General features: G+C 42.9%; 2 protein-coding genes across 4 annotated transcripts in view; both read left to right on the forward strand.

The window, feature by feature from the left end:
- dnah10 (dynein axonemal heavy chain 10) overlaps positions 1-12,060 on the forward strand; it is a 29,046-nt gene extending 16,986 nt beyond the window's left edge. Inside the window, exons 45-78 of the mRNA XM_084945791.1 lie at positions 82-234; positions 316-576; positions 673-845; positions 927-1,020; positions 1,478-1,645; positions 2,208-2,396; positions 2,634-2,805; positions 2,902-3,105; positions 3,191-3,271; positions 3,385-3,582; positions 3,671-3,832; positions 3,946-4,120; positions 4,369-4,550; positions 4,674-4,810; positions 4,897-5,114; positions 5,252-5,473; positions 5,584-5,731; positions 5,878-6,157; positions 6,266-6,495; positions 6,606-6,879; positions 7,000-7,104; positions 7,206-7,360; positions 7,444-7,598; positions 8,087-8,267; positions 8,396-8,596; positions 8,953-9,162; positions 9,771-9,866; positions 9,969-10,140; positions 10,245-10,376; positions 10,502-10,713; positions 10,825-10,992; positions 11,113-11,293; positions 11,368-11,513; positions 11,609-12,060. Coding sequence (XP_084801917.1) covers positions 82-234; positions 316-576; positions 673-845; positions 927-1,020; positions 1,478-1,645; positions 2,208-2,396; positions 2,634-2,805; positions 2,902-3,105; positions 3,191-3,271; positions 3,385-3,582; positions 3,671-3,832; positions 3,946-4,120; positions 4,369-4,550; positions 4,674-4,810; positions 4,897-5,114; positions 5,252-5,473; positions 5,584-5,731; positions 5,878-6,157; positions 6,266-6,495; positions 6,606-6,879; positions 7,000-7,104; positions 7,206-7,360; positions 7,444-7,598; positions 8,087-8,267; positions 8,396-8,596; positions 8,953-9,162; positions 9,771-9,866; positions 9,969-10,140; positions 10,245-10,376; positions 10,502-10,713; positions 10,825-10,992; positions 11,113-11,293; positions 11,368-11,513; positions 11,609-11,755 — 5,982 coding nt within the window. The 3' untranslated portion in view covers positions 11,756-12,060. The remainder of the gene's footprint in view (positions 1-81; positions 235-315; positions 577-672; positions 846-926; positions 1,021-1,477; positions 1,646-2,207; positions 2,397-2,633; positions 2,806-2,901; positions 3,106-3,190; positions 3,272-3,384; positions 3,583-3,670; positions 3,833-3,945; positions 4,121-4,368; positions 4,551-4,673; positions 4,811-4,896; positions 5,115-5,251; positions 5,474-5,583; positions 5,732-5,877; positions 6,158-6,265; positions 6,496-6,605; positions 6,880-6,999; positions 7,105-7,205; positions 7,361-7,443; positions 7,599-8,086; positions 8,268-8,395; positions 8,597-8,952; positions 9,163-9,770; positions 9,867-9,968; positions 10,141-10,244; positions 10,377-10,501; positions 10,714-10,824; positions 10,993-11,112; positions 11,294-11,367; positions 11,514-11,608) is intronic.
- Positions 12,061-13,761: 1,701 nt separating this feature from the next.
- emid1 (EMI domain containing 1) overlaps positions 13,762-24,087 on the forward strand; it is a 55,869-nt gene continuing 45,543 nt past the window's right edge. For 2 of the 3 annotated variants that reach the window (XM_084946856.1, XM_084946858.1), the window contains exons 1-3: positions 14,009-14,511; positions 20,060-20,173; positions 21,017-21,120. In XM_084946856.1, the coding sequence (XP_084802982.1) occupies positions 14,321-14,511; positions 20,060-20,173; positions 21,017-21,120 (409 nt within the window). In that variant the 5' untranslated portion in view covers positions 14,009-14,320. The other variant, XM_084946857.1, reaches the window with a different exon arrangement.

The raw sequence follows: 24,087 nt of genomic DNA on the forward strand, positions 1-24,087 counted from the left end.
GTTGTACATCTTACTGTACACACAGTATGTACATATATTTCTTTGTCATATGGGTTTAAATGTCTTTCTTTCTGTTCCCAGAGTACTCTTGTCATTAACTTCTCCTCTAGAACAACATCATTGGATCTGCAGAGAAACCTCGAAGCCAATGTGGAGAAAAGGACTAAAGAGACCTATGGACCTCCCATGGGGAAGAGACTCCTGATCTTTATGGATGACATGAATATGCCAAAGGTACCTGTTTTAAGTGGTCTTTTATTCTTTAAAGTGCGATAGTGCTTACATGTTTGAAATGACTGTAATACACTTGTGCAGGTGGATAACTATGGCACACAGCAGCCTATTGCGCTCCTAAAGCTGCTTTTGGATCGAGGAGGCATATATGACAGAGGAAAGGAGCTTAACTTCAAAATCCTCAAGGATCTTGGCTTTATTGCTGCCATGGGAATGGCAGGAGGTGGGCGAAACGAGGTGGATCCTCGCTTCATCTCACTCTTCAGTGTCTTTAGCGTCCCCTTCCCTACAATGGAGTCCCTCCACCTTATCTACGGTTCTATTTTAAAAGGCCACACCAGAGTGAGTACCTCTTTCACATATAAATCAAAACATATTGAAATCTCAACCATCTGCATCACTTTAATTCTCCAATTTGTACGTGATAAAACATTTTAGCTGTTTGAGGACACCATACAGAAAGTTTGTGATCAGGTCACGTCCTGCACACTGGAGCTCTACAACACCATCATCAAAGATATGCCACCCACTCCCTCCAAATTCCACTACATCTTCAACCTGAGAGACCTGTCAAGAGTGTACAATGGACTCACCCTCACCAAACCGGACAGGTCTAATCTAGCATATTCACTCTTGTGACAGACTGACAGAGGTCTGTGATCCTAAATGTCTTTCCTTTCTCTGACTTACAGGTTTTTGACTGTAGCCCAGTTTGTACGTGTGTGGAGAAATGAGTGCTTGAGAATCTTCCATGACAGACTCATTGATGAAACTGACAAAGCTTTGGTAATATTTACTAATAATATTTGCAGATGTTTAATGTGAATTCTCCTTTTTAATGACTAAAGGCAAAACTGTCTTTCTCCTGTCTTCCTCCACTAACCCCCAACGGGTCGTGGCAGACCTCTCCATAAGACTGGTTCTGCTTGAGGTTTCTTCCTGTTAAAAGGGAGTTTTTTCCTTCCAACTGTTGCAAAAACACTTGCTCAAAATGGATCATGGATATTATTGTTGGGTTTTCCTCTGTTTTCTTTGTGTTATTGTAGGATCTTTAGCTTACACTATATAGCGCCTTGAGGCAACTTTTGTTGTGATTTTGCACTATATAAATAAAATTTGTTAAACTGAATTTAATTAAAAAGGCAAATACTAAGTGGGTAATTGGTTCCATGTTGGATGTAACAATAAGACTCAAAATCTACTGATAGATACTGATACTGAAGATGTGTGTTTTTTCCCCAAGGTCCAAAGGCACATAAACAACATGACTGAGGAGCATTTCAAGTCAGACATGGAGGCAGTTATGAGAGACCCAATTCTTTTTGGAGACTATAGGACAGCCCTCAGTGATACTGAACCAAGGGTGTATGAGGACATACAAGACTATGATGCTTCAAAAGCCCTGTTTCAGGTAAAGTTATTACCTTAACCCAAGTGGTCATATGGTTAGGTTGATTTGTTTATTTGTATGTTTGTTATCAGAGTTACTCCAAAAGTATAAATGAGTTTGCGTGAACATTTTAGCAGAGGTGTGGCTTGGGCTAGGAGATATTTCTGTAAGGATTGGCTGCTAATGTGAGCTAGGACAATATTTATTTTATAAATCTTATACATACCAGGTTAAACAAATCTTGATGTTTTCAAGAAAATATTACAAACTATTCTGGGGGAAAATGTTCATCTTGGTGGAGGTGTGGGGTCTCAGACAGAAAAGTGAAGTAATACTGCCGGTTTGATTCACTGGGACGAGCAGCCAACCACATGCTGCATGGTGGAGAGTGGCTGGCCCGCGTTCAAGTCTGAACTGTGGCCATTTGCTGCATTTCTCTTTCTCTCTCCCTCCACTTTCCTGTCGCTCTTCTCTGTAACTGTCTTATAAAGTCAACAAAATAAAATAATGTAAGAGTATGTTTTGGCATTTTTTATAGTTGTTATACTCCTTTAACAGATCACTGTGTTATGTAATTCTGCAGGAAATCTTAGAGGAATACAATGAGAGCAAATCGAGGATGAACCTAGTGCTCTTTGACGATGCTCTGGAACATCTGACCCGGGTTCACCGCATCATCCGTATTGATCGTGGCCATGCTCTGCTTGTTGGTGTGGGCGGCTCTGGCAAACAGTCCCTTACCAAGCTGGCTGCCTTTGCTGCTGGCTGTGAGGTGGTAAAATTCATGATTGGTGTGGCGAAGGGCAAATGATTGTCACTAACAAGTGTCATATACACTAAAATTACATTTTAAGCAATGCAAATGAATTTTACTAACATGTCTTGGGATGTGAAAGCTGCAATCTTCTAACTGTAAGGCTACTACATGAGGGCTTTCAATGTTAAGCAGTGCTAAACCTTCTTCACAAATACATTTCCAGCTTTAGATTTTTGGATCTGCTTTCCTCAGGTATTTGAGATAACGCTGAGCAGAGGATACAGTGAGTCTAACCTCCGTGAAGACCTAAAAACTCTGTACTTGAAGCTTGGCATTGAGAATAAGAAGACCGTGTTTCTTTTTACTGATGCTCATGTTGCTGAGGAAGGCTTCTTGGAGCTCATTAACAACATGCTTACCTCAGGTTGGATATGACTCTAATCTCCTGACCTCCTCACTCTCTATTTATCTCTCTTAAAGGCTACAGCTGCAGTGCTCTCACCATGCATTCTATTTATAGGCATTGTTCCTGCATTGTTTCCCGATGATGAGAAAGAATCCGTTCTCAACCAGCTTCGAGACGAAGCTCTTACAACGGGATCAGATCCCTCTAAAGACAGTGTGTGGCAGTACTTTGTCAACAAGAGTGCCAACAATCTACACATTGTTTTAGGCATGTCTCCAGTGGGAGATACCCTGAGGACACGCTGCAGGAACTTCCCAGGTGAAATATTTGGTCAGACTTCAATTGACTTAATATAGTTTATAAATTTGTTTTATTAACCCGACGTACTTCTTATTTCTCCCAGGACTGATGAACAACACTGTAATAGATTGGTTCCTTCCATGGCCTCCGCAGGCATTACTTGCAGTAGCTCAGTCTTTTCTTGGTGTGTAATTAAACTTACTTCTATTATATGTATTTGTCGTGGAAAATGTTTATTTTAAAACAGGTGTTTCAGTAAGACAGTTGAAATGTTATATTATTATTGTCCTTCCACAGGTGAAAGTCCAATGATACCAGATGCACACTCTGCAGCTGTTATAGATCATGTATGCATGGTCCACAGCTCTGTGGATCACTACAGCAAGCTATTCCAGCAAAAACTCAGACGCTGTAACCATGTAACTCCAAAGAACTACTTGGACTTTATTAACACCTATTCCAAACTCTTAGAGGAAAAAGACCAATTTATTCTCGGTGAGGGAATGAAACCTGTTGTAAATGCAGGGCTTCTGTTGGAGTTAGTGTGCATTAGAGACTGTTAATGTGTCTTCTTCTGTTCTAGCCCAGTGCAAGCATCTGGAGGGAGGTTTGGATAAACTGAAGGAAGCCAGTGAACAGCTGGCTGAACTGAATGTCAAGCTGGCAGATCAGAAAGTTGTCCTGGCTGAAAAGTCCACGGCATGTGAAGCCCTGCTGGACGAGATTGCCGCCAACACAACAGTAGGTTAGTAAACACTTGCCTGCCGTATGGCCTTCATTAATACAGTATCCTGTAGTCTTAAAATGGAAATTAAGTGCAGTTAGTTCAAACCACTTATCAATAACTTTCTTTTCTAGCTGAGGAAAAAAAGGTTCTCGCAGAAGACAAAGCTAAAGAGATTGAGGAGCAAAATAAAGTCATAGCTGTTGAGAAGAAAGAAGCTGAGAGTTCCTTAGCTGAAGCTCTGCCAGCATTAGAGGCTGCACGTAATGCCCTGCAAGACCTGGAAAAATCTGATGTAACAGAGATCCGGTAAACTGTGCTCCTTATGAAGAACATTATTTTCATTCTGTTGTAGAAATACATTACATGTAAATTACATTTGGCTCTTGGATAACATAAACCATGAAAAGGAATACTGGACAGTGCAGAGCGGTTCATTTTCAAGAGACCTTAATGAGTCGTCATTGATGCATAGCCATTGCTTATCATGACAATTAAGTCCTCTTTTAATCAGTGTTTTCCCTTTATCTGCTTTTTCCTGTTGGTCCAATGTGAAGATCATTTGCCAAGCCACCCAAACAGGTGCAGGTGGTTTGCGAGTGCATCCTGGTGTTGCGTGGCAACAAAGAAATCAGTTGGCAGTCAGCAAAAGGGATGATGTCAGAAGCGAACTTCCTGCGCTCCCTGATGGAGATGGATTGTGATGCGATCACTAACAACCAGGTCAGGACAGTCAAGGGTAAGTTGAATTTATGTCGAGTACAAAAGTAAAAACAAGTAATGGTGCTAGTATACTGTGCAAGAGAGTGCTAATTGAATTTGACAGATGCTCCACTTTTTGTTTTCTTCTCTTTCTGGCTAGGCTATCTAAAGAACCTCCACACAAGCTTTGAGGAAATGCAGGCCATCAGTAAGGCCGGCTCAGGAATGCTCAAGTTTGTCGAGGCAATCGTGGGTTACTGTGATGTTGCCAGGGAGATAAAACCCAAAAGAGAAAAGGTTATTAAGTTTATTAAATCGCCATTGAATCTTCCTGTTTTGGACGAAACACAGCTTAAACTGATGTATTGCCTTCTTATTTTCAGGTGGCTCGCCTAGAGAGGAACTTCTTTCAGAGTAAGCGGGAGCTGGAGTGCATTCAGAATGAGCTCAGCAACATTCAGAAAGAATTGCAGACTCTTAGTGAGAAATACCAAGCTGCTATTTGCGAGAAGCAGCAGTTGCAGGAGGAGGCTGAGGTGATGGAGAGGAGACTGATAGCTGCTGACAAACTCATCTCTGGGCTGAGCTCTGAGAATGAACGGTGAGGTTGAAAAACATGCAACACTTACTAACCAACCCTTTAACAGGTTGATTTTTAATTTTAAACCCCCTGTTTTTTCTTTTTTCCCCCTGTCTCTACCAATTATTTTTCACCCCTTCTACGTACTCCCAACTTAGGTGGACAAATGATTTGGAGGGATTGAAGCAGCGACGTGTGCGTCTCCTGGGTGATTGTTTGCTTGCTGCTGCATTTCTGAGCTATGAAGGGGCATTCAGCTGGGACTTCAGGAATGAGATGGTATACCAAAAGTGGGTTAAAGATGTGCAGGAGAGAGGCATCCCCTTGAGCCAGCCTTTCAAAGTAGAAAACCTTCTTACTGATGAGGTTGAAATCAGCAGGTGAAGTTGTTGCGTAACTTGCTAATAAATGCTGTAGAATCTGACTTTTCTCTATCAAATAATGACAATTAGTATGCTAATTAACTAACTATGTGTCTACCCTGTGTTAGATGGGGCTCAGAGGGTTTGCCTCCAGATGAATTGTCCGTGCAGAACGGGATTCTCACAACCAGAGGGAGTCGATTTCCCATGTGTATTGACCCCCAGCAACAAGCCCTCAACTGGATTAAGAAGAAGGAAGAAAACAATAACCTTAAGGTACAGAAAGATTTAATGCTCATTGATGTTCTGGGATGACTGCTTTGTGCAGCCTCCCACTACTGACAGCCCCTGTATCACCAGATTTGACAAACAGAGGTTTATGACTTGCAGACCTGAAAGTGTGATCATCAATTTTGTCCCAGGTCTCATCTTTCAATGATCCTGACTTCCTGAAACAACTAGAGATGGCCATCAAGTACGGGTTCCCATTCCTTTTCCAAGATGTGGATGAATACATCGACCCAGTGATTGACAATGTCCTGGAGAAGAATGTGAAAGGAGCAGAGGGAAGACAGGTCATCATGTTGGGTGACAAAGAGGTCGACTACGATCCCAATTTTAAACTCTACCTCAACACTAATTTAGCTAACCCCAAATACTCTCCATCTGTGTTTGGAAAAGCCATGGTCATTAACTATACTGGTAATATGTTTTTGCGTACCGGTCAGATTTCATCTGTATCCTTAAACCACAGGGTCTAAATTGCATGTTTGCTTCTGCCCCATCTTTTTGCATCTTTGTTATGTACAGTGACCCTTAAGGGTCTGGAAGACCAGCTGTTGAGTGTTATCATGGGGTTTGAGAAGAAGGAGCTAGAGGAGCAGCGAGAGTGTTTAATCCAAGAGACAAGTAACAACAAGAAGCTGCTTAAAAACCTCGGAGACACCTTGCTCAGAGAGCTGGCCACATCTACAGGCAACATGTTGGACAACACAGAGCTTATTGAAACACTGGAGAAGACAAAGCTGAAAGCCAGTGAGGTCGGTATTGGCTTATGCATAAAGAGTAAAAGTTGTGGCAGAATATTATTTAACTGAAGTCAGAAATCCCAGTTTGTTTGTTTCTTCATGTTTGATATTGTGATCATCAGGTATTTGAGAAACTAAAGTTGGCTGAGAAGACGTCCAAGGACATTGATAAACTTAGAGATGGCTACCGTCCTGCAGCCAAGCGTGGCGCTATCCTGTTCTTCGTGCTGACAGAAATGGCTGTGGTGAACAGCATGTACCAGTACTCACTTGCCTCCTACCTAGAAGTGTTTGACTTTTCACTGCGGAAATCAGTGCCAGACCCCTCCCTTCCCAACAGACTAAAGAACATCATGAACACTTTGACATACAGCGTTTATAACTATGGCTGCACAGGTAAAATATTTAAGGTGGAATAATAGTGAACCATGTGAGGGGCAGGAAAAAAGTCTGTTTTTAAAGGAATTTATAATTATTTTGTAGATTTTATAACCCTAACTGAGTTCTTATCCCCAGGATTGTTTGAGAGCCACAAGTTGCTCTTTTCCTTTAACATGACCATCAAGATCGAGCAGGCAGAAGGGAGGGTACCTCAGGAGGAGTTGGAGTTCTTTATAAAAGGTGAGCTATTCAGAGAAGTACAATATAAGTACATACAATAGTGATCAACTATGCACATGAAAACACAATGTTCAAAGCACATTTCCATCTCGTGTATAAAGGTAATCTATCCCTGGAAAAAAGCCAGCGCAAAAAGCCGTGTGATTGGCTTGCCGATCAGGGCTGGGAAGACATTGTGAAACTTGCAGAGCTCTTTCCCGAACAGTTCAGCTCTCTGCCTGATGACATCGAGAAACATCCCACTGAATGGCAATCTGTAAGTGGCCACGGGGACAGAACTCACTACAGGCATACCTCTGAATCAACTGTGAGTGTAACTCGCACTCTTTTTCTCTTCAGTGGTACGACTTGGATGGACCAGAACAGGCTTCGTTTCCCATGAAATACAAGGGGAACCTGTCAGCCTTTCAGAAGCTGCTGTTGCTGCGCTGCCTCCGGGTTGATAGAGTCTATAGAGCTGTCACTGACTATATCACTGTTATCATGGGAGAGAGGTGAAACTTTTTGTACTGTAATTTTTCATTTTTTGACTATCCTTACTCAGAGGGAAGTAGACTGAAAAACAACAAAATCATTTATATCAAATCAGTATTTGGTGTGAAGTCTTCACCCATAAAAACACCAGCTTTTACAATTTTGTTTAGTTGTTTAAGGTACCTGGCAGGTAGTTTTTCTTTTAGCTCCTACGAGAAGAGATTTTTAGGAAAGCTCAGTGCAGGGTGACACTTTGTACTTCTTGTTTCCCTGGATGGATGTCTGAGATCGCTGCAGAGTTTTAGTCACACATGTCTTTGATAACACATGGCTAAGAATCTAAAGAGCTGCAGTAAAGTTGCTAAAACTTTTGCACAGATCGTGTCATTGTGTATACAGTATATACAGTCTGTACATATAATCCACTCCTGTGAACAAAGTATAGATGACTGTGTGAATATTGAAACATCCTGCGCTTACAGATGTTTTTTATTGTATTTCTGCTCAGATATGTTCAACCCCCTGTGATCAGCTTTGATGCAATTTATGATCAGAGCACACCTTTCTCCCCCATTGTCTTCATCTTGAGCCCTGGCTCTGACCCAGCCGGTGACCTCATGAAACTAGCAGCCAGATCAGGCTTTGGAGGCAAGTTCAAGTTCCTTGCAATGGGCCAAGGCCAAGAGAAGGTACTCAATACTTTTTTTCCTATATCACGGCATATCTATATGAATATAGGGATTACCAAGTAATCACATTGAATAACATTAAAAAGGGATGAAGTTGAACATAATTGTTTTCTGTACCCGGGGTAAAGGTAGCACTAGATTTATTGGAGAAGGCAGCCTCTCGAGGTCAGTGGCTGATGCTACAGAACTGCCATCTGCTGGTAAAGTGGCTGAAGGAACTGGAAAAGGCCTTAGAGAGAATCACCAAGCCCAACCCTAACTTCCGCTTATGGATCACCACCAACCCCATTAAAGATTTTCCCATTGGCATACTTCAGAAATCTCTAAAGGTGAAACACACATTCTCTTTACCTTCAGTAAAGACTTTTTGTAGTTGTTTGTAAGTGGAAGGACTTCCTCACATTGGTGCTGTATTTGAATGGTTTTAACTGGGAATATGACATAACTCCATTTCCAGTAAAGTAAGGTGACAAAACAGTTACACATTCCCTTTACATGTCAACTATCTTTTATAGAAATTGATGTTTCATGGCAGATGAGACTGCATTAAGAACCTATTAACATGTTAATAGTAGAATATTTCTATTGTACTGGAAAAAGAAGTCTTAAAGGACTGCTTCTAGGAAGCAGAGATGCTTCAGAAGTAACCGATGGTATGACAGTATTCCTTCATTGTTGTGTGCAGGTAGTGACAGAGCCCCCCAACGGCCTCAAGCTTAACATGAGAGCCACATACTCTAAAATCTCCCATGAGGCCTTGACCACATGCCCGCACCCTGCGTTCTCCAGCCTGGTGTTTGTTCTTGCCTTCTTCCATGCTGTGGTGCAAGAGAGACGGAAATATGGAAAAATTGGCTGGAATGTCCCATACGACTTCAGCGAGTCTGACTTTTCTGTAAGTTGCACATTAGTCTAAGATTATTTTGAAAGTATGTTTACACTACCGGTCAAATGTTTTAGAACACCCCAAGTTTAATGTCTCATTGAACTCTGATATAAAAGAATAGTACAAATAAGGAACTGGAGTTAAAAAAGAAATCATGGAATCAATTTATAGACAATAATGTATTCTATACTTTTGACTCATCTAAGTCGCCACCTTTGGCAGATATAGCAGCTGAACACACCTTTCTTTCTACAATAGAAATCAAATATTCTTCAGAAAGCTCTCCCCATATCTGTTGCAGAAGTTGATGCAGAACAACTTTAAATTGTTAACCCATTTTATGTTCCCTGAAAAAGGCCTTTTTGTATAATTCTAAAATGTACATTATTTTTCAAATTTTAGTCACCTTACCTTTTTTTTTCTACCTCTGGCAGTTCACTTTGTACCATTTCAAGCTATTCATTGGCCTTGAATGACTTGAGTTGCAATAAATAACTGGAAGAACTAGGTTGCTCTAAAACCTTTGACCGGTATATTTTAAATTAGTTTATGAGTGGTATAATATTTGCTGTATTTCACTTTTCAGTAGTTTAAACATAGTATCTGTGCTCTGACAGGTGTGTATGGAGATCCTGAACACCTATCTGACAAAAGCTCATGATCAAGGAGACATCAATATACCCTGGGGAAGTCTTAAATATCTTACTGGGGAGGTTAGGCTAAAATGAATTAGTTTATATTGTACATTTGAATAGTGTGCATCTGTTATACTACTAAATGCTGTAAGTTTGGTGTAATTTATAATGTTTTGTCAGGTAATGTATGGCGGCCGAGCAATAGATAGCTTTGACCGCAGGATCTTGACTGTCTACATGGATGAGTACTTTGGAGACTTCCTCTTCTACACTTTCCGGCAGTTCCACTTCTTCAAAAACAAAGATGTAGATTACAAAATCCCTCCAACTGGACCAAAAAACGTCTATGTTGGTCAGCAGTTGTTTTCTTATTACTCAAATTCTCTCACTCATAAAAAGGGGAGGGAGGAAATTTTCTGTCATCATTTAATGCTTTATGCTGTTAATGTGCTACAGATGAGATTGAAGCCATGCCACTGGCAAACACACCAGAGGTTATGGGTCTCCATTCCAACGCGGAGATAGGATACTACACAAATGCAGTTAAGGAGATGTGGACTCACCTGATAGACCTTCAACCTCAGACAGGTATGATTTTGCATCTTTCAGCTCATCCCTTGAAGTAATATATCCTGTTTTTCAGAAGTAGAAGCATTTATTTATTTCCATATGCTTTCTTCTTAGTGGCTGATAAATACTCTCTCATTTCTCAGGTGAATCTGGTGGACACATCAGCAGGGATGAGTACATCAGCCAGGTGGCCCAGGACATTCAGAACAAGCTCCCGCAGTTATTCGACATGGATGTGATCCGGAAAAAGTTTGGCATGGACATTTCTCCAACCTCGGTGGTTCTCCTTCAGGAACTAGAGCGCTTTAACAAACTGGTGGTCCGCATGCAGCTCTCTCTGGCTGAGCTGCAGAGGGTGAGATGGAGGGGCTGAAGACCCAAGATTCTCAGTAAATTAATCTGCAGGTGTTGTATATTTGTGCTTTGCTCCGATTGGGATTTGTTTAGATTCTCCTGTGTGCTGTAGGCCTTGGCTGGTGAGGTGGGGATGAGCAGCGAGTTGGATGAGGTCGCTCGATCCCTTTTTAATGGTCACATTCCGGTCATTTGGAAGAAGCTGGCACCTGACACTCTTAAGTCTCTTGGTAACTGGATGTCCCATTTCAAGAGGCGATATGAGCAGTATAACTGTTGGGTAAGGATGACCCCATTTAATCTTTTTTCGTTAATAATTTTTCTACCATAACATTTTACAGTTAACAAATGACTTATGCTTTGAATATACTTTCAAGTTGGTGTATTTTGTGCTCACCAGGTGAATGAGGGCGAGCCAAAAGTTATGTGGCTATCAGGATTACATATCCCTGAATCTTACCTCACTGCTCTGGTCCAAGCTGCGTGCAGGAAAAATGGGTGGCCTCTGGATCTCTCAACACTGTACTCAGAAGTTACCCATCATCAGAGTGAGGATGAAGTCGCCGAAAGACCCAGACAGGGTAATAATCAGAGCTCTTCACTTGCAGCATGAGCAGCGAGTAGTTGTAAAGACTGACAGTCTCATTCCCTGCAGGTTGCTTTCTGTCCGGCCTGTATCTGGAAGGAGCTGACTGGGACATAGAGAAGTGCTGCTTAGTGAAGAGTAAACCAAAAGTTTTGATCGTTGAACTGCCCATCCTCAGAGTCATCCCCATAGAGACGCGCCGCCTCAGGCTACAGGTGTGGACAGCAAGAACAACAGAACTCCACACTAATTTATAGCTCATTATTGAATGCATCTATTTAACTATATTTTTGTGTGTTTTGCACCTCAGAATACGCTGCGGACACCTGTCTACACCACTTCGTTGCGGAGGAATGCAATGGGTGTGGGCTTGGTGTTTGAGGCAGACCTGTTCACCACCATGCACCTTTCTCATTGGGTACTCCAGGGAGTCTGCTTGTGCCTCAACACTGACTAAACACAACTGTCAACGCCACTGAGCTGATTACTTGTAGCATAGTCAGCTGAAAAATGTTAGTTAACGATAGCAATGTCTGCTTCCTGCTTCATGTAGAAAAATACTTAAACATAGCCTGTGTAATACATTTTATTTTATTGTTGTTTTATAACTTTAATTATTTGCCTCACTAGATGGCAGCACATAACAGAGGCAGTAGCTTCAGGCTGATCAACATCTCTAGGGATTTGTCTTTGAAGCTACGGTTGACTAATCTGCTGAAATGTTAAGGCTGTGAATGAATAAATAAATGGTTTTTACTTGTGTCGTGTAGGCTCAGAATCCCATTCATGCTCTTAGAGGTCAGCAGATGCAAAATATTTCTGCTGATTTTGTAAAAAAAAAAAAAAAAATCATAAACTGCTGCGTGCAGTGGAAACTTTAACAGTAACCAGAGGCAACCACAAGCAACTTTTTAGCTTTTCTCTGCAGTATAGGTAACAGGGCATGTTTTATTACATCATGCAAAGAGAAGATCCTGCACAGCACTGAGTAATCGAGGCTGCTGATGTGAGCATGCCAGCTCAGGTGGAGTAACCTCTAAAAACTCAGACGGTCCTAGAGGATGTGGCAGCTGGTGCAGCAGTGACGTTGCAGGTGCAGAAATAAAACTTGCAACAGTTTGGAGCCATAACTCACGCAGTATACATCGGTTTACAATTGTTTTAGTTTCTTTAGTCTCTTCCCTGAAAAGTCCCAACCTGGTACACGATTAAAATGTTTGTCATTACCATATTCTGTAGCCTAAAAGGATCTCTCTAAATGGCAGAGGGGCAAAGGTTGAACAGGCCCCATTCTCACCTTCAACTGACACAAAAAGAGGGAAAATCAGGACATGTTTATGACCAAACACTGGGTGGGGGCAGGAGCAATTGTGTTTCCCTTTTTGAAAAGAGGGAATGAATGTTGTGTTGTGTTGTTTAATGAACATCACTGGATGGATCTTTAGTAAAAGCAGACCTAAACAAACAATGGGCAATCTGGCTGTTTAACTTTGTACAATAAAGGGGAGGGAAATCATAAAAGTAAGAGTAATGACAGATAAAGAAAAAAAAAGAAAATTCTCTCACTGGCACTGAACCCAGCTCGCTTCCTTAGAGGTCAAAATTATTTTCAGCTGCTCATGACTGCAGGGATTTACATTAACCCTAAACTGCTCTAGTTCCTGCTTGGCACCATTGTTTGCCCTGAGTGGCCTCGTAAAAGCGCCAAGGGTGCCCAGGAACAAATCCCCTCCCATGTGTGGTGATTGGGAGCAGGTGGGCTCATTAAGACCCAGTAAAGTCAACACACTGTTTTCCCCATTTTCCCTGTGGCATAGTGAGGAACAGGAATTAATCCCAGTCCTCTTCTGTGAAAGTGTTAACATTATCTTTCAGTAGTTAAGAACTTTGCACAAAACTTTAGTAGACCTTATTAACAGGTTAGATAAGCACATTTTGCTGCCTGCAGCATCTTTTGCAGCTGGCCAGACTTAAGCCCAAGGGCTGCAGTCACCACAGTCACAGACATATACAACTCATGTCCTAGTTTTTGGTTGCAGTGCCAGGTGTTTACTTTGGAGAAGGACCACAGATCTGTGGCTACTGGCTGTCCCAGATGCAGTGGGAAATGACACTAACCTCAGTTTTCTCTGACCACTGGGTACTGATGGCTTTGACAGACTACACCTGCTGAAAACAACTCAGGGGCAAACATAGATAGATAGATAGATAGATAGATAGATAGATAGATAGATAGATAGATAGATGTTGTTGATGATGTTATAAATAGGTTAAACTAACTGCGTTATATTTTAAATAAAGAAAGATGGTTGCATAGTATTCAAAATGTTCAAAAAAAGGTTTATAAAAGAAGTGATTAGCCTTAGCTGGGGGTTTAAACTCGTCATATCCAGTATTATCAAAACTTTTCGTTTCTTTTCTTTAAACATTCCGTTTTATTTGGTTTAAATGGGGGCCTAACTCTCACTAGCACCGCGCCTGTGATTTCAGAGGAGCCTTGAGAATCAGCAGCCCATAATTCATTTAGTGCAAACAGTACAATGCGTTAAGTGCCGTCGCTTTGTCCTCTGTGAGAAGTTGAAACGGGGCAGGGTAAAAAGAGACCCAGCAGGCTGTGCTTTTAAAAGACCGGAGGAGACTATAAAACTGGTTTCATACCCGCTGCTGTAAAGGATCGGCACGATATGAGCGCAGACGGACGGAGGTAGGCAGAGCACACTCAGGGAAGGGAGGATAGCACGCATTTAACACTCAGAGCATTCATGGTTCATTTTTATAAAGTCGGATCTCTGTCACAGACAAGCGTGGGTTTATGGGCTAGTTCACACTCAGCTCTATTACACATACATCGGGGTTTTTTGTGTGTGTGTGTGTGTTTTCTACTTTAGTGAAAAGGATGAGCGTCTTCTCCAGTAGACCCGGCGCAGTTTGACACGTTTCCCGAGCTGGAGTCACTAAGCGGTCTGTTTTCCAAGCGGGGCCTCATTAAAACAGTTCTGCTCTTACTTTTGATGCCACGGAAATGGGATCGCACCAACGAGAGAGCGTGTCCGCGCTTTGCAGGAAAAGTTTGCTTTGGACAGTGCTGATACTCTGGCTGAGCACGCTGGTTAACGGGACCTGGAAGACGGGACTTTACAAAACCTATTCAGTCGGGACGCAGCTGAACAGAGACCAGACAGCAGCCACCCACAGCTCAGTCTACCAGAAAAGGTGAGGAAAGTACGCACAGCTGTCATATTGCACACAGAATACTTATATTAAGTTTTGTTTTCTATGTTGCTGCCACTGCATGCCTCCACGGATGTACTCCCATCTCCATCCATCTACCGGGCGCTATTGTCTTCCTGACAGTTGGTTTCCCTTTTCCTGTGCTGGCAGGCAGCATGTTTTTACTCTGCTGAGTCCCATCCACACTCTTGTCCCAGCTCACACACCTCTGCTGTCCCTGTGGCGTGTTATATGCTCTCTATCCATGCAGCGCCTTTAGCCTCACACACAAAGCCTGCTCTTTTCAGCATCCCAAGGGTGAAGATTTCAAAAAAAGAGTGTTAAACCCTAAGTTTAAGGAGTGATTGATTATTTGTATCTCTATAATAAAGCGTGAAAACGTTTATCTTAAAGGATCACTGAATGAAAAGGGGGATAATAAGGTTTCAGAAAATGATGGATCTTCTGTGTAAGGGCAATCGAGTTGACAAGGGTGTTGAAAGAGAGTCACCAGACTAAACACGAAGGCAGGAGGGCTAACCGGCTCTGCTTTCCTCCTGGACAGAGCCAAGTTTAGTTGGAGACTAGCCACTGATTAATGATGAGAGGACGTTTCCCCATCTTGCAAATATTTATGCTGTCAGCTTGTGTGTGTGGGCTGAACATGGCTGGAGGCTGAAATCCCTTCTCTCTGATGAGGTCTTCTGGGTGTGTTCAGGTGGTTTTCAGCACCCCTTCGGTCACTCCACTGCCTCACTTCTCTGCTCAGCTCCCACTGCCACTCAGAGCCAGAGGTTTGTGGACATGTTTGCTAAACACAAGCAGCTGGGACTCCAGTGCAATCTGAGCTTGTTTTGGGGGAAAAAAGCAGAGGGGGATGAGTTTACAGTCAGTTTGCTGCTGTTAGTGTAAGTGGCCGTGCAGGAAAGGCAGGACTGAAAGAGGGAAAGCTGCTGTTGGCGTGAGTCAACCACCTTGTTCAGAGGTCACCGGGTTTGCGGTGACATGAGAGGAGCTGAAAGTCTCAGTCCACCTGCTGGCTGGCTGGCCTGATCGGTGAAAGCAGCAGTTTATTGGGTGTCAACAAACAGTAACAGCGGCGGTGTGATTTCAGAGATCAACCTCGATGATGAAAGCAACCTGTCATTAGGGTTCAGGTGCTTAAAAGGAAACGCATATGACTGTTAGTGCACTGTGAAAGGGAAACCTTCACTAATACCAGCACTGTCTTCACACAGTGATTAGCACAATCAAAGGGGATTAACATCTTGTGGGTATTTTCTTTGCTGGTGCAGTCACTCTGTGAAAGAGCTGATAAAGCATTCCTTCACCATCTCTCTTAATGACTGCATAGCTCAGTAAACTGTGGGGTCACTGAGGGAGATGCTTCTTTAGTCCCTGTCTCGCCCAGTTCTTTATCCTCCCTCGGAGGACTTGTCGTGGTCTGACAGGCAGTCTGAGCCTGTGGCAGTCCTCATTCCTCATCCATCTTGACCATATCCATGTTCACTTTAAGCATGGGAATGAAGACAACTGAGATTCCAGGAAGCTGCATGGCTTCAAGCAGAATGTCTGTGAAACTTCAAATGATGTATATGCACAGGGAACCATTATTTGGATGGATGTCAAGAGGCAGTCACCAATTGTTCAGCTCCAATAATATCCACTGGCCGTTGATTACATTACTCAATTGAATTTGTTGTCTTTTTCTGTATTACATCACTGTCTTATCTTCTGTTTTTGGACGTGTCACTGGACAAAATATGAGATTCTTAAGACAGGATCTTGAACTCTTTTCTTCACGATTTACAGATTTTCATGTGTAATATCAGTCTTAAAGCAAAGAACTAATTGTGGCAGCTCATCCTCCACAATGAGTAAAAAAATTGTTGGATTCCTGCTTATCAGATTGAATATTTACTCATTTCTGTGGTTGCAGTCTGAGTTGCTTCAGTTTTTGGACAAAACAAGACATTGATGTCATAACTTTGAGCCGATTTTGTTTCCCGATGTCTTAGAGATTTGATACTTTGTATGAGCCTAATACCAGACCCCATATTGCATCCTGTGCACTGCAGGTGAGCAGTCCATAAAGTCAGCATCTCATTCACGGTCAGTGGAGCAGCTCAGCTCGACATGATGGTCCATTCACGCTGAGCAGTCAGGATACGTGGCGCTGTAGGTGTGATATGAGTGAATCCTTCATTTGAGTGGAATTCCTCTTTCACTTCCAGGTTCAAACACTTGAAGATGCCACAGACTGAAAGCTCACAGGTGTCTGCACCTGAAAGCTCAAAGGAGACAAAGATAGATGAGAGTTTTCCTTGTTTATTCCATGCTGCTGTAAGGAGTCACTTAGCCCTGACCTTTAAGGCCTCGCTTCGGTGCTTTGATGCTCGTCACTGTCCGCTGCGCATGGAAAGCCCACGGCAGCTTTGAACCTGCAATATAATACCCCAGCAGCCGTAATGCTCTGAATTAATGTATAACAATTGTTCAAATAGAAACTTAATACAACCTGTTTCTTTTGTTTGTCATTGAACCTGCAGGCCATGACTCTAGAGCTGCAAAGTTTTTTTTTATTTCACCTCGACTTGTTCTTGCTGTTTTCCTCTTTGTCATTGTTGTGGTGCCATATTTATCTTATGTCTCCTCTCAATCCCACGGGAGCCACACTGCTTCATAATTGCCATCTTTGTCCCCACCGGAAGCTTTCTTGGATGACCTCTGCGATAAGTTGACCTTTGTCTCCTCTTTTCTCGTCTCCTTCCTGTCCTCTCCTTTGTCTGGCTATTTGCCACATCTGTCTTTTGTCCTTTGTTCTGCTCGAGTATTTTCCCACAGATAGAAATCCAGAGGAATTCCTTTTGCATTTCAAACATATCTCCGAGCGTTCAGGCCAGCTCCTACGATACGTGAATGAATGGGTGGAGGAAAGGGAGTTACTGTGGTGTTTTTAATCAGAGTCCCATCAGCGTTTTGCCCACATCAGCCTACTTGTCTGTTCACACGGCTTAACCCCTACCTTCTTCATCCCGGTGCAGTATGCTGAAGTAGGCGAACTGCCTCACTAGTGTGAACACGGGAAATGTGGACTGCATAGCGTAAAAGGTGAATTAAGGGCACATGCGGTAATGACAGCGCAGCATATAAGCGAGTTCACAAGCTTTCTGTCAGCATTTGCATACATTTAAGGATTCAGCACTTTTTTTGTTCCCCTCCAATATTTTACTGTCTTGGCGTCGGCAGCGTCGAGGAACAGATGGGCCAAAGCTGTGATTTCTCTTAACGGTTGGCTGTGGCTACATGTGACTGTGAGACATGGTTGATGATTTATTTAGCTTGGGCCCAGCATTCAGAGTGCGCCATGTGTGCTTAGAGACCTGATACTCACTGAGGGCCTGCTTGGTGTTTTTGCCAATGAAACAGCATGGTGCTGGTGGGTTTCACACTTCATAGAACAAGGGTGCCTCCAGTAAGAGGAAGGTGTTGACTACAAAGCATTTGAGATTGAAAGACTAAATGCACTTAGAGCCTGCGTCCCTCATATGCATAGATAATAACACAGTTATTGTTAGGCCTCCCCAAATCTACTTGCTGCAGTGGAAGTGTTTGTCTTGCTGCATCGCACTTGTTATATATTATATGAATTGGCTGCTTTTGTTCTTTCACTCATTTAAGGAAGAAGGGTCGGCATTTCCTCCTCGGTAATTGCATAAGAGCAATGCAAAGAGACAGGGAGAAATTCAGCGCCCCCTTCCCTCCTCGTAAGAGACTCTTGTCCGTTCCCAGGTGAAGCCTCTTCTTGGCCTGGGAAACTCAGATGTTTATCTGTCGGGTCTGGCAGATAAGTGGTGGGGAGGAGTTGGGTTTACTACCCCCTCATCCCCTCCCCCTTCCTCCCAGCTCTACCTGACCACAGCTTCTTCAGTGTCTGAAATTTTCCACCAGTGATTAGAGCAATTTTTTCTGGACCAGGGAAAGCAATCATAGGGTAATCATATAGATCCACCGTCATTCTAGTAGATGTATGGCTGATGGATACGCTATGATACACGAAGGGTGGGCCTGTGTTTGAATAACATGTGGCGGAAGAATTCCTTTCCCTATGATTAATTCAGATAATGTCTTACGTTTTGCTGCGTTCCTTTGCTTTTTCCAGATGCGGTAAATAATGCAAAATCCTTTCAGTCTGCAGGCTTAAATACTTGCTACATGAATGGAAACAATCAAGATCACTCAATAATAAAAGAGACGTTGTCATGTGATAAGGGAAAGTCGCTGCAGCTGTAGACAAACATTTATCAGCGGTGCTCCCGCGCTCTGGCTCAGGTATGTGTGTGTGGCCACCACGACATGTGGGAACGGTTAATGGGAGCCGGTTCAGGGCTGCTTCGCATCCTCTCCCTTTGGCGGTTTTTCTTTAGTGTAAACTGTCTCTCGTGCACACAAACATATGGTCTCCCATATTGACAAACAGACTTTGGTGGGAACACCCAAGCACTCTTGCACACGTTGGCAGCAGAACAAAAAAAGTGTAGTTTCATGAGCTCCCTTCCTATGTATCTATTGATAATGTTGTAAACACAGGCTGTAGTAATTGTTTCCGTGCTCCTCTTACAGCCACATGAAGGTAATGAGGATGTCTGTACACATCATTCTTAATAAAACCATTCTGATAATGTGGTCGCTCATCAGCCCGAGAGCGTTCTCTTCACATTAAAGCCAACAGTTGTGTGTTTTTCCCTGTTCTGATATGTAGCAGAGAGAGAAGAAATCTAAAGGCTTTCTCTAAAATGTTTCTCATAGCGCCTGTGCTATCAAGAACAGATCTGCTCCCTTTAAAAGGGACACCGAGCTCTCGGTGAGGATTAAGCTAAACCAATTAGCTCACAGTCTCTTCAGATAAATCGCACTTCCTTTAATTTTAAGCAGTCTCACTGAGACATTGATAAAATTTCGCATTTTGCTTCTGGAGGTCGAACTCCTCTGAATGTAATAGCTGCGGAGCGTTCTCATCCTCACTATCAGATCTCAACCTCTGACCTTAGCATCGTCGATATCTCATCGCAGGCTCTCCTCAATGAATTATGAAGGCCTTCCATTAAAGGGAGTGAACTCATGACCCAGCATTAACCCATGCTTAAATACCTTCATCTTTGTATGAGACTTTGTCTTCCTCTTTATCCCCTCCTGAGGGACTTTTGCTCCTCCCAGGTCCTATACAAATGCATGTGTATTGATAGAGGAGAGACCCCTGTGCAAATATAACCCAGTCCTGCAAACTCTGTGGCTGATTAAAACCGAGTGAACACGGTGAGGAAGTTCCCAAACAAAGGAGTTGAGGGGGGGGGGGTGGAAGGACAGAATGAAAACCCGCGGGGAGACCGCAGTGTTTTTAGTGTGACAGCACTCGTTTGAAGGTGTTTTGGAAATTCGTTCTCCTGTGTTTAGTTTAAGAATCAGACTTTTTACTGAGTCTAAAAATAACAAACTGTTGAAATCCTGCTGTTGTTATTTTCTACATTTCTGACTCTGTTTCTTTCGGCAGGAACTGGTGTCCTCATACGGTCACTAAGACTGTGACCTGCCAGGTGCAGAATGGGACAATCCTCCAGCGGGTGTACCGGACATGCCCCTGGCCACAGGGATGTGCAGGAGGCAGGTGAGAAGGCAGAGGCATCTTACCAGTACTGCTACTGTTTCACAATGCTTTTACGAAACCTTTAAAAAACCAAAACTTTTTTAGTTCATGGGCCGCATACAGCACCGTATGATCTGAACTGGGTAGAAAAACTCTCATCATGAAATGTATTCAAGACGTGCAAGTTTCTGCTCAAAAATGTTCCAGTTCCCTGGAATATAAACACTTTGGAAAGACATTGAGTGGGTCACATGGCTCTTTAGTGAGCCACATGTTTACAACTTTAAAAAGAAGAAAACAGTTGCCTGCTATCAAAGCAGAAAACTTGGTGTAATGTTTATTTTCTGTTTTTTAATTATACTGGGATTAAAATAGCAGGATAGTTGTTGTTTGAATGCTGTTTGAATCACTTAGAGGATTAGCTTTAAAACTTGTTACTGGAGCTAATGCTCTATTAAAATCATATTAAGTTCAATCATATTTGTGGGCAAGCAAGTTAAAAAAGCTTGCCACTTCAGTGTGGGTATGAGGCTAGCAGTGGTATTCATATAGCTCTCCTATAATTAGCATAGTTCAGGATGCCACGCTGCTGCTCCATATGCTGTCTTTTAATTGAGATAAACCTAAAAGCTTTTATATAATCTGACACTTACTGATGGGGCACATTGCCTAGAAATTGCTTTTTATCATTTACTTGAGACTGTGCGAATACAAAGACTGAAAACCTCACGATAATATCTAACCTTACCAGAGAGAGGAGGTTTCCTTTCATTTTCCTTTAAAAATGTTATGTGTGTGTGTGCGCACGCGTGTGTGTGTGCGCCCATGTGCGTAACAGCTTTTGATTTTGTGTTTATTGTTCAGCTACAAGACCGTGGTCAGACCTTCCTATAAAGTGGTGTACCGCACTGTGACTTCCCTGGAGTGGAAATGCTGCCCGGGATTCAGCGGTGCTGCTTGTGAAGAAGGTGAGTGAAGACAGAGGACGCAGACACACTTCAGTTATACAACAGCTGACGGAAATGAATCGAACAGAATCGCCATCTTGCACTGAAAAATGATCGCAAGTTTGACTCGTGTCAGTACCCCCCCCCCGCCACGCACCTGCCTCCAGTTTCCTCTTTATGAGTCTTTGACTCGCCACCATTCACGTCCCTCTGTTTTGCATCGCCGTCTTAAAGCCTGCATTTCCAATATGCTTGTGTGAGTGATTTCCATTAGGCTTACATAAGGCTACTTCTGTTCTTTGAATGAAATTAAGAAATAAGATCCCCCAGCCTCTTCTGCCTGAGCCACATCCCACCACTTTATTAATCACTTTTTATGTCTTCATTCCAAGAGTCGCAGCACCAGTAAGGCTTCCTTCTTTACTGCGACTTTGAATTTTATTTTGCAGATTGAACTGAGTTTTTTATCCTCAAAAGAGCTATGCAAGCGCCGTTTACAATTTTAGACCACGGTAGCTGCCCACACACACACACACACACACACACACACACACACACACACACACACACACACACACACACACACACACACACACACACACTCCTAGTTCATAATGACTTCCCCTGGCACCCGTCCTCAGGTTTCTGCAGTCTGGGGAGAAGGGTGGAGTGGTCTTTATATGCTGGGACCTAGGACTTGAATGGGTGTAACATAAATTAGTGGACCGTGCAGCACAAAGGGTTAATGCGATGGCCTTTTGTAGTGCCGAAAATAGAGGCTGTTTTTCTCTCTTATACTTTGAGACAAAAAAGGAGAATTTCTACCTGAAACTCAGTGAACAGAAAAAAGAATTTTTTTCAGACTGATTATGGTAAACACTTGATCCTGTCCAATAAAGTGGGTTTAAAATCATCTGTTTAATTTATTTACTCAGTAAATGGCTAGTATTCCCACTTGAAGTAATTTGGCGATCACAGTATGCAACAGTGTTGTAATGCATTACAGTTCCTCCATTCAGAAGTCAGAAAACAACACACTTGACCTCAGTTCAGATGGGAAACAAAGCAGCGGCAGTCTTCTTTTGAGGAGCATAGATTAGTAAAGGAACATCGCGATGGTAAACGGCCGGCTCTAGTTTATGTTTTTCTCATTAGGAGAGGAATTTGTGCACATATGGGGTATAAGCGGGCTGTAATGTTACTTTATTAATTACATGACAATAACCGTGTAATATAATGTTGAAGTAATTTAAGAAGTAGGCAGAAAATTATTTTCTACAGGAAGTTAATAGGTAATGCATTTGTTGAAGTAACTGTAGTAACTAATGACTGCTCCCAGGTGCTTTCAGACCTCCAAGTGGCCTCTAGTCTGCTGTAGTGTGGCTTCGGCTGCTTGCTTGCACTTGCACACACCATCCCACCTTGGATATCACACTTGTTTCACACCCTCCCTACTGTGAAAGTCAAAAAACACATTCACAGTCAGACAACGCAGACTTTACCCAACAAAGGCAGAGGAACACACAGTGAAACGGGGAGGAAATTATCCAATTAAGTTGTTGCTGGAGGAGATTCCCCTCCGGTTGTCATGGCAGTAGGGGGCTGTCGAGCCGATGGGGATGTCGGGATTAGCCACTTATCTGAGCCTCGTTCCGGGTGGCTCAGATCACAGGCGGCGCTGAGTGGAAGTGACAGGTCCCATTCACAGGGCCTTTACTCTCCGGCACCATGGATCCTATCCAGGGCCACCAGTGCTTTGTTCTGCTCTTGCCGCGTGAGCAGAACCCCTTGCCAGCACAGAACCTGATACCCCGCTGCCGTCTGCCTCGTCCTCCCGCTCTAAGGAGAAATGCAAGCCTGCCACACGGGCAAAGCTGGTGACCGGATTGTGCTTAAAGCTGTTGCCACAGTGTTGCCAAGTGAAGTTAAAGCTGCACTAATAATTCAGTAGGTGCACGTTTCAAATCCAGGCTGTTAATACCTGCGTGCGGCTGTTTCCAGATGGCTGTGAGCACTTTTTAACTTTTAGTTGGACTGAGTTGAAAGACTCAGGCTTTAAAAAAACAACTCTAGACAAACATACTACTTTTGATCTTATTTGAGTTGCATAAAGAGCAACCAGGATGTATATACCTTTAAGGATCACTTTTGGAATTTTATTATTTGCTATACATCACTCTTACTCCTCTGCTTGTCTGCTTTTCACAGACTGTGGAAAATGTGTGTGATCCGCTCATTTACTGCCCTGCTTTTAACCTGCTTTTCCCACCAGGCCACCCCAAAAAGCCTCTAGCCATGTCTGACTCCCAAGGACGGTCTGCATTACTGCAGATCTCAACAATGTCCAAACCAAAAAGACTCTGGGGCTGGGGCTACGTTTAGGTTGAGATGCAGGAAAGTACAAAAAACACTGAGAGGAATGTGACCGATATGATTGTGCTTTAAATATGGATGAGAGAGTTGTTTTCTCTTGTGTTCCTCTGTTCTCACCCCTTGGCCTGCCAGCTGATAGGTCAACATGTATAAATCAACGGCTCGGTCCGTAGTGAAGATAACGAATTAAGTTTTGGGCTTTGCGTGTTCAAATCTACAGGCGCAAATAAATGAGAGTTCATTAAGGGAAGAGATCATGCATGCTGTCATCGAGTCATACGCAGGCTTATGAGGATTTTTGGCATGTCGCATTAGGAGGCTCCAAAAGCAAAGCATTACATCACACCCATACGGATACACAAACGTACCCCATCAGAGTCCAGGCAGGGTAAGATAACACTGCATTAGACAGGCACCTTTCACATTTGCTGTCTTTTTCTTCCTTCCTCACCCCAACCTCAGGACTTGGCTTGAATACCGGTCCAATGGTGTAACTACTGGGTCCTAATTGTTTTCTGTGAGGTTTGGGAGATATTGTCTTACTTCTTGGTCTGGAACACAATGGTCTTTATCTCTGATTGAGTCTGAGAAAGAAAAAAGAAAAAGAAGACTAAG

This window comes from Perissodus microlepis, chromosome 12 (assembly GCF_051167445.1).
Source record: "Perissodus microlepis isolate ML-2025 ecotype Zambia chromosome 12, ASM5116744v1, whole genome shotgun sequence".
NCBI classification, from domain to species: Eukaryota; Metazoa; Chordata; class Actinopteri; order Cichliformes; family Cichlidae; genus Perissodus; species Perissodus microlepis.